Genomic DNA, 16793 nt, shown 5'->3' with positions numbered 1-16793 from the left:
TTCTGATTTTTTTTTGGATCATGGTTTTGTTTTCTTGTTGAATTTCCAAAGCGTGAGGACTTATGTACATTTCATTTGGGGTTCTTGGTCTTATATGTTGATGCAGGATTTCGTTGAATGAGTTTATGTGTTCCATTTCTATGTAAGATACAAGGAATTAGATTTTTACTTTTTTTATGCCCTTGGTTTTCCATCTCTAAATTTGTATCCTCATATTTCTGTCCACATTTTGACTTTTTCTGGATTGTTGTATTTTCATCTTGGTTATATTTACTGTTCCATGAGGTTTTGCTACATTTGGGTGCACTTACCTGTTTTGCTCTAATATACCTCTTAGACAACTCTTTTTCAAGGAATCACCATTGACTGATAATAGAGATATGCAAGTCAGAGCCATTTGATTTGATATAATCTATAGTACTAAGGTAAGGATTAGAATTTTACCTTATGTGATATATTATGTCCTTATCTTGGACTTGGGCATAGGTTACTTTATCCAAGGGGGTCAGTGATATGATGCACAATGTAAGGCACGAGCATAGAGTGGCGTGTGCATTCTTAAGGCAATGGGTATGTCCATGACCTTTTAATAGCAAAGCAACACAGACAAACATCCCGATCTGGAACAAAACATCAACCTTGTATTTGGTCTTTGGTTTTCTGAAATGGAACTAATTTAGCTTACCTATTAATAGCATTTGCATCGCCAATGCCACAAGACCTTGATGAACAAGAAGTATTGTTTACCAACTTCTCTCTTTCCATAAATTAAAATCAATCTTTATGGATATTAAGTGGATTACATTTATTCTACATATCAGGACTTGCAAACTAATTCCTAGTAATCATAAGTCATTTACAGTAGCATACTCAAGAAGATTTGAATATAGAGTTGCTAGTATTATCTGAAGTAAAGAAACATGAGTGACATTGTCGGGCATATGGGCAGCCCAATGCATGAGGTTCCCGCCATTGCGGGGTCTAGGGAGAGCTAGATGTACACAGCCTTACCCCTGCTTTCAAGAGAGGTTGTTTCCATGACTCGAACCCGTGACCACTAGGTCACAATTGAGCATCCTTACCGTTGAGCCAAGGCTCGCCCTCATTGGCAGGCATATTTGACCAAAAATAAAAGTACGTTTGCCCTTCTTGGCATGCATAAGTTGATGTCACTTGTTCGGGTTTGGGATGTGTGACCCTTCATTATGCTCTGAACCAAGGGTGCACCTGCTTAGTAGTTTTAATCAGATGTCTCTTACCATACTCAGGGATTCTAATATTGCTTGTAGAGTGCTCCCTTGGTGCCACACATTACTTTCCTCATGTTGAAAATACAGTTACCATGACAATTCTTCTTTAGCTTGCCGCGCACTACATATTGCCAATAATGTGAACATGTCCACAACATACCCCTTGTTGGAGCTATTCTTCAAGCACATGTTGGTGTGTTCCAACTTTTCTAATTTGTTAGCTTCTATAGTGGCAAAATATGAAAAGCAGTTCTAGTTTTACTATTATGTGTGTGTATTATTAAGTAAGAAAGTTAGGGTTTTTCTTCATATTTCAAAGAATTTGGTAACACATATTCACTTCCCAAGTAATCAGCTCAATCCTATAACTAGTTATCTATTAAGTGGTCTCTAGTTCTCTTTATAGTCAAGTTCTTAGTACTTGAGTCTGTTTTTTTATGTGAGGATATTGCACTCTTGAATATATGCACAGAATATCTTGGAAGAACTGCTCAATTATGTAATGCCTTAGCGATTCAAATCTCTTTGCTATTAATAATAGATTTGTATCATTTTACGAGGCAACTAAAAGATATGGATGATATGGTTTACATGTTATACATCTTCATACATATGCCAACACCTCATCGTAAGGATAAGGATGATTAGTGTTGGATAAAAAGAGAAGTTTGAAAGTCAAGTTGTTTAGAATAAATCCTGTGTAATGATATTATTGAAGCCCAAATCTGAAGTTCAGATTGCCAATCAGTGTCTTTTTTACACTGAAAAGATAAGGTGCTTATATTGACGTGTGCCCACCATATGTCTTGTTATGACTCTTACTTTTCAAGTTATGCAGCTAAACTAATGGGGTATATTATTTTCCGTAAAATTTAGACTTTAAAAACCATGATGTAGAATTCTTTGCTTGGTAGAATAAAGAGTTTTTTCTGTATCCTTTTTTGACATATCTCATTGCACATAGTTGTATCTCAGACTTTTATTTTCTAATGAAATGGTGTTGATTTTGTTTATTCTTTTGCTAAACTTATATGGTATATGCAGGCAAAAATATCTCTCTGAGCTCTGATAGGATTAGTGAAGTTGCAAGCTCATGTTTGAGGTTATCTAGTGCAAAAGCAAGCTGCAAAGAAAGATGTTTGAGCTCTGATAGGAGTAATGAAATATCTAGCGCAAAAACAAGCTCATGTTTGAGGTTATCTGGTTCAAATAATGCATGCATAATACCCTCTTCAACATCCAGTATTTTTAGTTGTTCCCATACCCATTTTCAAATAATGTGGGGCTTCAAACAATAAGGCTAAATCTGCCAAAAAGGATATTCATTCTCAGAGTTTTTATACCGGACCGTGAAGTCAAGTGTGGCAAGGGAAGATCAAATTTTGCTTGTAACTTTAGCTTGTTTACAATCTTCAATATATTGTCCTTGCTTGTAACTTTAGTTTGTTATATAATAATAATTTGTAAAGATGGTTTGTTTCAATGCCATTGTAGTGTGAGGTTGTATAATAAGATCCCTATATACATGTTACAGGTTGAATCTCCATTTGATGGACAAATTCAAAATAAAGGGATTTAAAAAAAAATAAAAAAAAATAAAAAAAATAAAAAAATAAAAAAATAAAAAAAAAAAATATATATATATATATATATATATATATATATATATATATATATATATATATATATATATATATATATATATATATCTATATTTACCGACGGTCAGGACCGTCGGTGATTTTAACAATCAAACTGCAGCCAAACATTTTCAGCGACCTTTTGTGAGCGTCGGTGTATTCACCAATGCTCGTAATACGTCGCTGAATAGGCTATTCACCAATGGTCTGTAACCGTCGGTGTATTCACCAACTCTCCGAAAACGTCGGTAAATTTACGTATCCAAAGGCCCACGTGGAATTTAATGACGGTCGTGACCGTCCTTGTAATATTATATACACCAACGGTTTACTTAAAACGTCGGCGATTGCCTTAACAGCAACGTTTGATTTTTAATTTTAACGACGTTCATAAACACCGGTATAAATGGTAGCACCGACGTTTTGCAATAAGCGTCGGTAAATACCTTTAGGCACGGTAGCATCAGTGACGTTCACTAAAAGTGTCGGTGTAAGTTACACCAACATTCATTGGTATATGACGGTCATGACCGTCGGTGAATGTCCCTTTTCTTGTAGTGCTGTTTGATCCTAAGCCTTGATTCATGTTCCAAAAAAATGGACATAGAGAGAATTAAAAAGACAAGTTCAAAGGGGTGTCTCGGTTAAAAGGGGAGGGTGCATTTATCAAAAACAGACCTGAAGATATGGAATTCTATTTCTCCAACACAATTGCACAACCCGCATCAAATCCCTCCCGCAAACCTGCCATTTTTACGAAAACACCCCTCTATTTGTACCATAATTACCAATCAAATTACAACCCTACCTTTTAGATGAGAGAGAAAGAACACTGACCAGTGCCTCTTCAATGGATGCTCTTTGATCGACTGTCGCAACGAGGCCACCTACAACCACGCAACCACAAGTATGTGTCTGTTACCCTAAAAATAGTGACCACTAACAAAACCAAAGTAGTGTCTATATATGAGAGAGAGAGAGAGAGAGAGAGGGTAGCGAATATTACTATAATTGGTTAAAATGGCTGTGCTGTGTATAAATGAATCAAAGAGATTTGAGCGGCTGTAAAACCCTAAAAATAGAGATAGTTTATAAAAATGTAGATGGCTGGAAGATAGAAACAAGCCAAAAATAGGTGGAGTTTAACTGTATTTTAAACTTAACTTCTCTACCAATATCTCAAGACAAGCAAGTGGTTAAAACTACAAAACTAAAAGAAGTTGAAGATAGAGCAGTAGACAGATTTTTCTTATAAATACCCAAGAGAGGTGATTGGTCTTCTCATTCCAAACATTAAAAAAAAATTGAGAGGGACGTTGGAAAAGTAAAACAATCTCTCCGCAAATTATTCTTTGTTCTACAGAGATGTGTATTCTTCGAGTAGTTTCTCTGATGTCTTTGTTGGTATGGATGGCGCATGCAACCGGCCCAACCAGGGTTTTCAATATAAAGGACTTTGGTGCCGTTGCAGATGGCACAACAGATAGCAGTGAGGTGAGGGTACTAGCATTAAAGTATAGTATGTTAGGGTTTGTTTGGATGTACATCCAAATTGCAAGTTGGGTTTTAAATTGTAGCTTATATTTCATCTAAAGGCACCCTTAGAACATTGCAAATCAGGTTCGGTTAAACGAATCTTAAACAAAAATAAGGACCAACAGTGTTTATTAATAGTGTCATACTGAATAAATTAATTAGAAAATGATTTATTTACTTATTTATTTGGTAGGCTTTGTTGAGTGCTTGGAAGGAGGCATGTTCTTTGGATGGAATTGCTAGGATTTTGATTCCAGAAGGCACGTTCCTGGTGGGCCCAGCCGTGTTCAAGGGGCCCTGCAAGGGCTCCATGGTCTTTCAGGTCAAAGGGGTAGTGAAGGCGCCCACCGATCTCAACAAGTTCGAATCCGACGGTTGGATTGTGTTTAATTACATCAATGGATTGATGATCACGGGAGGCGGTACATTCGATGGCCAAGGGGAATCAGCTTGGCCCCACAACAAATGCCCCAAGAGTGTAAAATGCAAGCTCCTTCCGACAGTATGCATTGTTACCCTGACTTTTACATGTTTACCTTTCCGTACTAGTCTATTAGCATAATCACGTGTTAATTTAATGTGTTTTTGTTTCTGCTAACAACAGTCTATAAGATTAAACTTCGTAAATGATGCAACGATTCGAGGCATATCGTCCGTGAACAGTAAGTTCTTTCACATGAACATTTTCGCATGCAACAACATCAAGATCATATCAGTTAAGATCTCAGCCCCAGAGGACAGCCCTAACACAGACGGAATCCACATCGGGGACTCTACTGGTGTAAAGATCTCCCGTTCAGTGATTGGCACAGGGGATGACTGCGTCTCCATCGGGCCTGGAAGCTCTAACATCTCCGTTTCCAATGTTTTCTGTGGACCGGGGCATGGAATTAGTGTTGGTAGCCTTGGCAAATACCCCAACGAGAAAGATGTAGTTGGCTTGCATGTGAGAAATTGCACCTTCACTGGCACCGACAATGGTGTTAGGATCAAGACATTTGAAGCTTCCTCACCTAGCTCCGCATCTAACTTCACTTTCGAAGATATAGTTATGAACAACGTTTACAATCCCATAATCTTAGATCAAGAGTATTGCCCTTATGTTTCTTGTAATAAAGAGGTAATTAAACTCTTATAAGTTGTTTACAATCTCTCACTCTCTCATATCTCATTTACATGTGAATATTCATGGCTAATTGTTTCATTTATTTCTTCTTCTTATTTACAGTTTCCTTCCCGAGTAAAGATCAGCGAGATTAGTTTCACAAACATTAGGGGTGTCTCAGCATCCCAAGTCGCGGTAAATCTATTGTGTAGCAAAGGTGTGCCATGTCAAAACGTGCAGCTCTCCGACATAAACCTGGTGTACAACGGTCAAGATGGAGACTCTACTGCCTCATGTTCTAATGTGAAGGGTGTTTCTTCTGGCCAACAGATCCCACCCTCTTGCCTCTAAACCTCCTTTCCTCTCACTCACAATTACACTGCATTTCTGTAAAACTTTTATTGTATTCATGCATTGGGAGCAGTGCCCCCTCTATAAATTGTTTATTGTATTCATTCATTTGTGTAAAACTTTTATTATGGTGATTCATGCATTTGAAATAATTACGGTTTACTTTATTTTTTCCAATTAGCTGTTGTGCATATTTTGTGTTACACAGGTGCTAGTTGGAGTAGTGTGCTGGAGGCATGGGAATGCGGTGCTGTCGCGGGACCCGGTTGAGGGCGTGGGACACCATCCATCAATCCAATTTAATCTCGACGATTGAAAATTAATAACAAAAAAAAAACTTCTTTTTGTTCCTAAATATACTAAAAAGAAAAAATCAACTCAAAATTGAAACAACTAAAGGCATGTTTGACTAACATGAATTTCTTTTCATGGAATATTAGCTTGGTGAGGAAGGGTGGGAGGGGAGAAATACGAGCGGGCTGAGTGGTCAGAGGGTAAGAAAAGACTGACAAACAAGGAAACAAAAATCTCCACCCAAAATATGAGGGCAGTGATAACTCACCCCCAGTCTACAACCGGTACAACACTACTCCAAACCGGTCCCTCCCTCTCTAACTCTCTCTCCCTCCCACATGAACCGTTGGTGGGGCCAACAATTAATTTCTTTGAACATGGTAGCTAGGCTCCACCCATATTTTTCAAAATGAATTTACGGCCCACACCGTAGGATGATCCAAACCGTCCATCTGATGGGCCACATCGTAAATAGGTTGGGTCCCAAAATAATTTCCATAATATGATCCTAGCCCTCCGATCTAAAGAGTGACTGCATATTATGGAAACCTCTATAGATCGGAGGGTTGCAATCATCCTATGGAAATGATTTTGGGTGCAAAACCTATCTACGTTGTGGCGCATCAAATGGATGGCTTCGATCATCCTATGGTGTGGATCATCAATACCATTTCTATTTAGATCGGAGGGCTAGGATCAGCCTATGGAAATTATATTTTGGTATGCAACCTATTTACGTTGTGGCCCATCAATGGCCGGTTTGGATCATCCTATGGTGTGAACCACACAGTTCATTTTGAAAATATCAGTGGGCCCTACGTTATTCAAAGGTTTCAACAAATTAATTGATTGGCCAACCAACGGTTCATGTTAGAGAGAGAGAGAGAGATACCGGTTTGGAGTAGTTGGTCTGGTTGTAGACTAGAAGAGAGATGTGGGGGGCGGGTCGTAGGGTAATCACTGCCCTCAATTTTTTTCCTTCTTTTCAGTAGGGGTCCACCTCGGGTTGAGGGCTCGGGTTTTCCAAAACCCTACTCTACCGAGAATTATCTCAGGTCGGGTTGGGTCGGTGTATTTGTTTACAATAAAACCCAAGATTCGTAAAACCGACCCTACCCAAGATAGTTTCTCGGGTCGGGTCAAGTCGGGTTTTCATTTTTAAGCGTAGGATAGTGACTAATTTTAAAGATTGTTGGAAAAAAAATAATCTTCACACCAAAAATCTCTAAATTTATGTCATCAAGTGTATAAATTTGAGGACACTATATTTTCACATAACAGAAATGATCATATCAATGAAAACAATTGTATCAATATATATATTGGAAAATAATTTTGTATGTTATTCAAGAGATATTGAAGAAAGTCACCGTACACCGATATGAGTCGGGTTGGGTTTCGGGTTTTTTGTTCTTTTAACCTGGCCCTTCCCAAGATTGAGTCGGGTTTTCCAATTTAATACACGACCGTAACCAAGACCCATGATTTCTAAGCCCGACCCATGTTATTTTCGGGTCAAGTTGGGTACCCGACCAACTTGCAGCCATAGTTTTCAGCCAGTTCTCACTTTTTGTTCGTGCCTGATGGAATCCGGGTTCGCGATCGCGCGGTGGGTAGAGGGCCTCCGCTGGGGTCTGCAATGACAAACAAAGGGGTCAGGGAGGTCCGGGGTGGGTCCTGGACGACCACTTCAACACTCAAGTCAGATTCTGGGCCAACAATATAATGAACAATAGGAAATGGTTGAGGTATAATCAGGTTTACTAGGACCAACGCACGGGCTCTTTCTCTGATGTTTGGGTGGGTGAGTTGGAGGTAGAGGGTAGGGGGGAGGGATAGGGCGTCCATCACCTTTTTTCCTCTCTTGCTTAGGGTCGAACGGTCTTAATAACGGTTTAGAGCTTCCTTTAATGGTGCCTGATTTTAGAGAGTAGTTCCCCCCTTTGTCTAGGGACTTAATGGTGTATTTATACTTTGATCTTGCATGCAAATTCTCTTCATGGGGCCCCACGTGGATCTTTTCATCATTTCAGAGAGAAAACCTTCTTTCGTTGGATTAGGTTGTCTCCCTGGTTCGACGGCGCGCGTGGCATTGTCTTGTAATCTTGCCTATAATCGTGATGATGTAGTTTTTTGGTGGCGGGGGGAGATGACACGTCGCGGGATCACGTGGCCCAACCGTGTCTTATTATTTTGCTTAATCATAATTAGATTCCTTTGGTGTAAGGGTGACACGTGGCGGGATCTAATGGTCTCGCCATATTTTCACCCTATTATAATACCTTCCTACTCCTTTGGTCCATTGAATGGGCCAACGGAGTAAGTTCTCTTGCCCGGTCCTAGAATATAGCGACGAGGGCAATTATGAAAATCTTGGAATGCAGGGGACAAGCTGCCTCATTCGGCTGTTACTTCTCGAGGAACGTAGTGCAATTATGGGGCGCCGGTTGACCATCCAATTGGAAAGGGACACACATAGGGCGAGTTACTTCGTTTCCTGACCCAAGGGCCTCTCTTTAGGTTTATAAAGGAAGGTTTTTTCATCTTCTTCTTTACGAGCCTTTTTCTGTTCTTCCGCTCTTGTTTGACAATATGCCTAAATCCTTTGCCGGTTCTTCTTCGCGGGTCAAGGGTAAGGTCCCCTTTCTCGGGAGTCTTCGAGTGATCCTGATTTGTATTCTGACTTAGAGGAAAATCTCATCGCCCACCAAAAGAAGGCCAGGAGGGATCTGGGCCCTCCTCCGGGCTTTCCTCCTCTCCGCCACTTTCCCTCACCTCGCAAGGACAAGTCTTCTCGTTCTCACATTGCTAAAGAGTGGTCTTTTTTCTCAGAGGAAGATCTCAAGGCCCACCTCGCAAGGCCAGCAAGGGATGGAATTGTGCGACCACATTTTGAGATGGATGAGGAAATTCAGGACTTGAAGCGGAGGAACGGGAAGTTGCAAAGGAAGGTCCATGCCCTTAACGAGCAGTTGGTCGAATATGAGGTGGATCTTCTGCTGGAGAGCTCCTGGGAGGAGGAGGAGGATTCCCCTGAAGGGAAATCTCTCACTAGTTGTTCAGACTGATTTGGGGGAGGGGGTCTGGTGTCTAGTTCTTCAGGAGCCAAGCTTCCTCTTTTCTCTTCTTTCCCCCTCTCTTTTTGAAAGGAAAATTTACCTTAAAGGCCCTGTCTTATTTCTCTTTTTTTTGTGGATAGTGTCAGGGTCCTGGGGGCCCTTTTTCTTTCCTTTTTCTGTAGGCCTTTGGGTCACGAAAGCGATTAATGAATAGTTTTTTATGTTGTTCCCATGGGATGTTTCGTATGTTTCTTTTATTATTGCTAGCCTGTTTTGCGCGTAATGTAGGTGCATTCTTTCTATGAGTGCGTGGAGTTGGGGCGGGGTCTTAACCATATATGTCGTTGTGACGGGCGAACCTTGATCTGGTTCTCTGGTCTAGCTAGATTTACCTTCAGTTCGCGGGGGTGGCGGGGTTTTCGTGCTTGAGTTCCGAGCCCTTTTTGCTTAACCGAGCCCTTTTTCCATCTAAGTGGAACAATCGCAGTGTGGTCGGACCCTTGTGTTGAGTTCCGAGCTATTTTGCCCAACCGGGCCCTTTTTCCATCTGAGTGGAACAATTATAGTGTGCTCGGACCCTTGTGTTGAGTTCCGGTTGAGTTCTGAGCCATTTTGCCCAACCGGGCCCTTTTTCCATCTGAGTGGAACAATCACAGTGTGGTCGGACCCTTGCGTTGAGTTCCGAGCTGTTTTGCCCAACTGGGCCCTTTTTCCATCTGAGTGGAACAATCGTGGGTAGCTATGGCCGATGATTTAAAATCCGAGTCCTTCTCAAACTTTTCATCAAGTGGGATTGAGTTCGGGGAGGATCCTTCAAATGGCGGCCCGCCTCGTTTCGACGGGAAAATTGTAGAGACAACTTGTTCTGAAAGTCTGTAGCAGGGGTAGAAGTGTCTTTTCGAAGTAAGAAATGGCGCTTCGATTCTGGCAGTTTCCTCGAGTTCCTAAATCGGCGCCACGTGTGTATGTCCCATCCGATTAGAAAGGTAGGAGGCTAGTCGACACGTGTAGAAACACTAACTTTTAAAGATTTCTCGGGACTATTTCCCTTTGTTTCTTTATATTTTTGGGTGAATTGAGTTTCCTTTGAGGCGATTTTGTCCGCCGGCCGATCTTCTTCTCTTGCTGTCGATTATTCCCTAGTTTTTATCCTTCTTCCTTATTTGTTCTGTGAGTTCCATACCTTCTGTTTCAACTAATTTCTAATTCTTTTTCATTTGTTCTTTGGCGATGTCTAATACAACTGATTCCCAAAATCCACATAGTGAGTCAGTGGAAGTAGTGGAGAGTGACCAACCATGGAAAATGAGGCGGTTGGTAAAGGGCGGAGTTGGCGATCTCCGAGATGATCAGATGCCTAGAGAAGTGGAGGATAGTCCTGAGGCCTCTGGTTTGTCGTCGGAGGCCACCCCATCCGAACCCCTTGTTCAGGCTCCCCTACTCGCGAGGCGGAGATTAGGGATATAAGAGCCGACGCTATTATTTGCCCTGGCCGGGTGACGTCGTTCAAAAGTTTCTTGGAAAAGGGGGCGGCGGAGAAGATTAGAAAGGAGTATAACATTCCTGAAGAGTACGGGATTATGATCACTACTTCCAGGGAGGGGATGTATGAGGGTGCTACGGAGGAGGAGGTGGCTTTTTACGTGGAGGCTTTTGAGGCAGGGGTTAGGTTTCCGCTCTTGGGTATTATAGTGGAGGCCCTTGAATTTTACCGGGTGACCCCTTCCCAACTGGCACACATTAGCTGGCGTACTCTTTTGGCCTTTGTGGCCAAAGCGGGCCTCCACAAGGTTCAGCCTACCCTCATTTTGCTTAGGAGTTGCGTTGCCCTTAGTCCTTTGGTGAAGGGTGAGGATAGCTAGTTGTACTTGACCCAGCATCCCCAGGTGAAGGTTGCGGCAAACTTACCTTCTTCCATTAAGAGGTGGAAGGAGGAGTTAGTGTTTATAATCCCTCCCTCGGATGCGGATTGGGGTTTTCCTAGGTCTTGGAGGTGTTCCAATGAGTGGAGAAGAAAGTCTTTCCCCAATGAATCAGACTACAGGAATTTGACTTGGGGAAGCTTATTTCTGGGGAAGCTATTGATGTTTTTGAGTTTAAAGGGGAGCAGAATTTGAGGAAATATGGTCTGCTCTGTACCATGGAGAGGAGGGCCCACTGGACGGATGAGGATGTGGGGGAGAGTTCCGCTAGTCTTTGTGGTGAGCCCCTCTCCTTGCTAATGGTTTTTTCTACGTTTTTCTTTTTCTGAGTTTTCTATTCTTTTATGTGCTGTTTCCCTTTATTCTTGGTGCCAGATATGTCTTCCTCCGAGGACATCGCTAAAGGAAAGGGGGTTATGGCGGAGTTGTCGAAGGCTAAACCTGGTCGACCAAAGATTCCCTCGGATTTCATGGCTGCAGCAAGGACAGACCGGTCAGCTGCCAGGCCTCCTGGTCTATGCCCTCCAGCTCCTCCAGCTGCTCGGTGGGGTGAACGATGTGACAAGACCTCCTTCTAAAGATTTGGAGCCCCCCTACGAAGAGGGTCGTTCCTCCTCGTGCCCGCAAGGAAAGACCGGTCGGCTAGTCCAGGCTTCGACCTCATTTTTTGAGGGCGTTCCCAGTCGGATGGAGGGGTCAGGTATAACCAAGTTGCTTTTTGACAAAATGGAGGTCCCTGCGTAGTGGTACCAGATGCATAGCGAGGTTTTGCAGGCCAAAGTGGAAGATCGGTCCTCCCTGGTGATGATGGTGTTCTTTTGAACCCGCGGGTTGGGGTGGAGTTGGGGCTGATGACGGCCCTCCCTGTTGATGAGGCCGAGTTGGAGAAGTTTCCTCGTAGGGCATTGGGTGCCCGGTATCTCCATTCTAAATCTTGTGTAAGTACTGTTTGGTCGGTTTTTGTTTTCGCGGTTGCCTTGAGATAGTACGCGGTGAAATGATAATGGTTCGTTTGTTATGAGACTTTGCAGGCTCAGAGCTATGCCAGAAAAATGCAGGAGTATATGCTCGAGTTCGAGTCCGAGATAACCACTTTTGAAGAGCGTGTCCATAAGTTGGGAGAAGATCTCGAGAAGGCCCAAGCCGAGAAGCAGCACTTGATGATACCGTAAAGGACCTTCAGGGGTGGCTCCAGCTGGCCGAGTAGAGGAGGGACAGGGCGGAGAATAATTTGTTGGTTTCCTGGGAAACGCATGCTGAGGCGTTGGCGAAGGACTAGGAGGAATGGTGGGACTCTGAGGAGTTTTTTAAGGCCACAGCTGCATTTAGGATTGATGTTAAGATAGAGGCTTTTATTGAATGCCGGCGGCGTGTTCGCGAGGCCGATCCTTCTTTTCCTCTGGAGAAGTTGATGCACAAGGCCGAGGAGACCGTTCCGGAGGACCTTCTCTAGGGGTGGCGGATTCCGTGGAGCCGGTTAAGGATTCAGCGAGCGCGGCAGCTCCAAATGTCTCTACCGAAGCTGCGGCTCCCGTGGAGGACCAGTAGGGTGGTGAGTATAGGCTCATTGGATTTTTTGTCAAACTTTGTTTCTTTAAGGCCTTGTTCGAGGTCGATGTACTGGGTCTGTAATAACTCTTTGAACTCTCTTCTCTTTTTTTTGGAAGGGGAGGGAGAGGGGAGGCTTGCTTGTCTTTTCTCTTCCCCTGTACATTTTATGTGACACAGTACAGCGTGGTTGAGTCCTTTTTTCTGAAAAGGTGGTTACAGGTTTCTTTTTGTTGGGATATTGCCGACATTCGATTTTGTAGGCAGGAATACCTCTAGTGCGCCCTCGCGGGGCGTCACTTTAGGGTATCTTGCTTGTGGAAGGGCCATCTTCCTCTCGAGTGATCAGTTTGGAGTTGATGGGCTGTGCCTGCCCACTAAAAAGGACAGGTCTTCTTTTCTCATGGGGAGCTTTTTAGGGTATTTTCGGAGAGATCAACCTAGATGTTACCTCTGTTTCGCTCCCTGTGTTCTTTCGGCCCCGCGTACGTCATGGGCCGGAAAGTGGAGATATGCATAGTTTGTAGGGAACGCTATTTCATTGATCGTAAACGGAAATGCATAGCTTTGTACTAAAATAACAAAAAGAGACAAATGAGACGCATATAATAACTTAAAAGAAAACACTGCTCTTACCTTCCTTTTTACTGATAAAACTTTCGGAGGTTGTCCATGTTCCAGCTTCGGAGGACTGGGGTCCCGTCGAGGTGTTCAAGCTGTTAGGCTCCCGGGTCGGAGAGCCCGAGCGACCTTATAGGGTCCTTCCCACTTTGGGGCGAGCTTTCCGGAGTTTCGCAGGTCCAATACCTCTGATCGTCGTAGTACCAAATCTTCGGGCTTTGCCGAGCGTTTTTTTACACGGGAGTTGTAGTATCGCGCCACTTTCTGTTGGTAGGAGGTGTTTCGAAGACTAGCCCGTTCTCTTTTCTCCAGGATTAGGTTGAGAGTGTTTCGGAGCAGCTCGGAGTTTCCATGTTCGTCATAGTTTTTCGCACAGAAAGTAAAGCGACCAATTTCTTGAATGACTACTTCGACCTCGAAGGTTAAGCTAAATGGAGATTCTCATGTTGTAGCTTGAGGTGTTGTCTGGTAGGCCCAGAGGACATTGGGGAGTGCCTCCGCCCAGGACTTCCCTGCTTCCCCCAACCGCTTCTTGAGACTCTGGAGTAGGATCCTGTTTGTTACTTCCACTTGTTCATTAGCCTGAGGGTGTGCTACGGAGGCGAACCTGTGTTTGATTGCAAAATTCAGCACCTGCAAACTGGGGTCCGTTGTCCGTCACGAGTATCTTTGGGATGCTGAAGCGACAGATCACGTCATGATAGAAAAATTTCTCTGTTGCCTTTGAGTTTTGCTTTGCCACTCTTTGACCTCGACCCACTTGGTGAAATAATCGATGACGACGTACATCATTGTATGCCCTCTCGGGGCTTTTGGAATGGGCCAACCAGGTCCATACCCCACATGGCGAAGGGCAGCAGGCTTGTTACTGGGGTATAGGGGGTGGCCGGCCGGTGGGGGTGTGGCAAACTTCCGGCATGGACCACAGTTTTTAACGAACTCTTGGGCGTCTCTGAGGATCGTCGGCCAAAAATAGCCGTGTCTTATGATTTTCTGGGCTAGAGTCCTTCCACCTCCATGATCTCTGCAGATCCCTTCGTACACTTCCTGCAGAGCGTACTTTGACTCAAAGGGTACTAGGCATCGGAGTATGGCCAAGTGTATGAGCGCTTGTACAACTTGGATCCGTGGAGCACGTAGTGGGCGGCCTTTGCGAATAGTCTCCGAGCTGCCGATTTGTCTTCAGGTAGTATCTCGTCCTTCAGGTACCGTACTATGGGGTCTATCCAGTTTGGCCTGACCGGAATTTCCATCACTTGCTTTTCATCAATGCTGGGGTGAAGTAATATTTCCGCGTACACAGAGCCGAAGTCATGGGTTTCTTTAGAGGCCATTTTGGAGAGGGAGTCTGCATGATTGTTCATGCCCCCTGGCACTTGGAGAACCTCGACTTCCCCCATTCCATTCAACTTTACTCTTACCTTCTCGAGGTATCTTTTCATCCTGAGCTCTTTGGCTTCGTAGGTCCCATTCACTTGCTCGACCACCAATTGTGAATCACTGTAGACTTTTAATTTCTTTGCGCCTAGTTCCGTAACTAGGCTCAACCTTGCCAATAAGGCCTCATATTCAGCCTCGTTGTTGGAGGCATTGAAGTCTACTCGTAGGGCGTATTCTGCCATGAACTCTTCCGGCCCCTTGAAGACCACTCCTGCTCCACACCCTCCTTTGCTCGCCAAGCCGTCTACATGCAGAATCCAGAGCGTCTCATTGCCTTCCTCGGGTGGCCCGGGCCCATCGCACTTGTCTCCATGGGCTGATTGCTCGGCGGTGTGGACCCCTATACGAGAGAGGCGGGGGACGAGCCCCCAGAAGTCTTTAGATCATCCACGTGAAGGAGAGCTCCACCAAGGAAATCTCAAAAGAGTACCCCTCACAGCATGAGTGGCGATGTAAAGTGAGATACCTCTCGATTTGGGGACTAGCCCGGATTCGAGGCGTACCTTAAACAAAGAAAGAGTCGTCATCTAAGGAAGTAGGCCCTGGATCCCTTACTATGCTCTGTAGCAACAGATAACCAAAGATATAAAAGGTCCGTGTCTGATGACGAATGGGGAACGGGTTAGGCGCCCCCAATTCGCCCAAGTGCAAGCACCTGGTCTGTTATGCCATTTATTATTAATCATGAAGAGTTTTGGGTGAAAATCATGTGAAATGGGAACGAATATCCCTGAGATAACGTCTGGCTAATCATGCATGTCTCGGAGAGGAATAATAAGCACAAAAATAAAAATGAAAGACATGCAACCTAAGAATAACTAGGTTATGAGTGCAATGCCTAATTGGTGTCTAAGTTCTGATGGACAAACACATGCATGCTAAAGCTAAAGGTATAGGGTTTGTACATGAAAGTAAGAAAACACAACAAACAAACAACACAACACGACTCCACACACGACTCCACACGACAAACCCTAAACTCTAATGTGATACTTGACTCGGACCAGGATGGCCGTCCATCCTGGCTGCTCTACGTATCCCGGCCTCGGGAAGAATTAGAGTAAACGTAGTTCAGCGGGCTATTCTAAACTACAAAGCCTGACCATCTAGGACCGCTATCCTAGACTCGATCAACTAGACTCGACTAGTTTTTAAAGCTTCTTGCGTGATTTCTTAACTTCAAGTGAATGGTAATTTTTAGGATTCCTTATATGCCCTAACTAATGCAAGTGGGCCCTACACCCTATGTGTAACTAGGCTGTGCGTCCTAAGGAAAACCATGGGCTATCTAAGTGCGTTCTAGTCTAGCCATCGGATCGACTAAGTGTCCAACCGACCACGAGTTGAGGCCACCTAACTCTAAGGACATTCACACGACAAGACACAGCATATCAACACAATCAGGACAGACTCCTAACTCTAAGACACCCCAAACGCCTAGGACAGACTCCTAACTCTATGGGAAGATCTTTTGAAAATGGTTTGCAAGGTTAGTTTGAAGAATTTTTGTATTTTGGGAAAGTTTGAGAGCTTTCGAAGCTTATGAAAGTTTTTGAAGTTGTGACTGAACTCAGGATGCCAGCTGCAAGCCTGAGCTGCCTACGTACTCCTCAGCTAGGGATCAAGCCATCCGTAGTTCGGAACAGATTTTCCTAACTACTCTATGAAAGAAGGATAGAATCCTAAACTTTATAGGGGTAGGACAGACTCCTAAACACAATAAAGGTAAGACGGAATCCTATAGCTCTATGAAGGTTGGACAGACTCCTCAATTCTGTAAGGGCATGACAGACTCCTAGACTTTTTAAGGGTAGGACAGACTCCTAAACTCTATGCGGGTTGGACAGAATCCTAAACTCTATGAAAGTAGGACGGACTCCTAACTCATTGAGGGTAGGACAGACGCCTACCTTCATGACGGTAGGACAGGCTCTTAGCTCTATGAGGGTAGGACAGACTCCTAACTCTATGAGGGTAGGACAGACTGCTAACTCTTTATGAAAGACCCCAAGAAAGAAAGAAATCCC

The 16793-nt window shown here is 43.7% G+C and overlaps 2 protein-coding genes across 2 annotated transcripts; one reads left to right on the top strand and one right to left on the bottom strand.

Moving 5' to 3' along the window:
* The first annotated feature begins 4300 nt into the window (after positions 1–4300).
* On the top strand, positions 4301–5882 carry LOC143869868 (exopolygalacturonase-like). The gene is made up of 4 exons (XM_077376427.1): positions 4301–4384; positions 4620–4928; positions 5031–5546; positions 5655–5882. The coding sequence occupies exons 1-4, from the start codon at positions 4301–4303 to the stop codon at positions 5880–5882; spliced, it is 1137 nt and encodes a 378-aa protein (XP_077232542.1).
* An 8520-nt stretch (positions 5883–14402) lies between these two features.
* Positions 14403–14948, bottom strand: LOC143869867 (uncharacterized). Its single transcript, XM_077376426.1, has one exon. It carries the CDS (start codon positions 14946–14948, stop codon positions 14403–14405), a length of 546 nt encoding a protein of 181 aa, XP_077232541.1.
* Positions 14949–16793: the final 1845 nt, after the last annotated feature.

Source organism: Tasmannia lanceolata, unplaced genomic scaffold, assembly GCF_043159265.1.
Source record: "Tasmannia lanceolata isolate RefF3 unplaced genomic scaffold, GAP_Taslan_0.1 ptg000003l, whole genome shotgun sequence".
In the NCBI taxonomy this organism is placed as follows: Eukaryota; Viridiplantae; Streptophyta; class Magnoliopsida; order Canellales; family Winteraceae; genus Tasmannia; species Tasmannia lanceolata.
The sequence above is the reverse complement of the archived record's forward strand: the minus strand, read 5'-3'. Positions and strand labels throughout refer to the sequence as shown.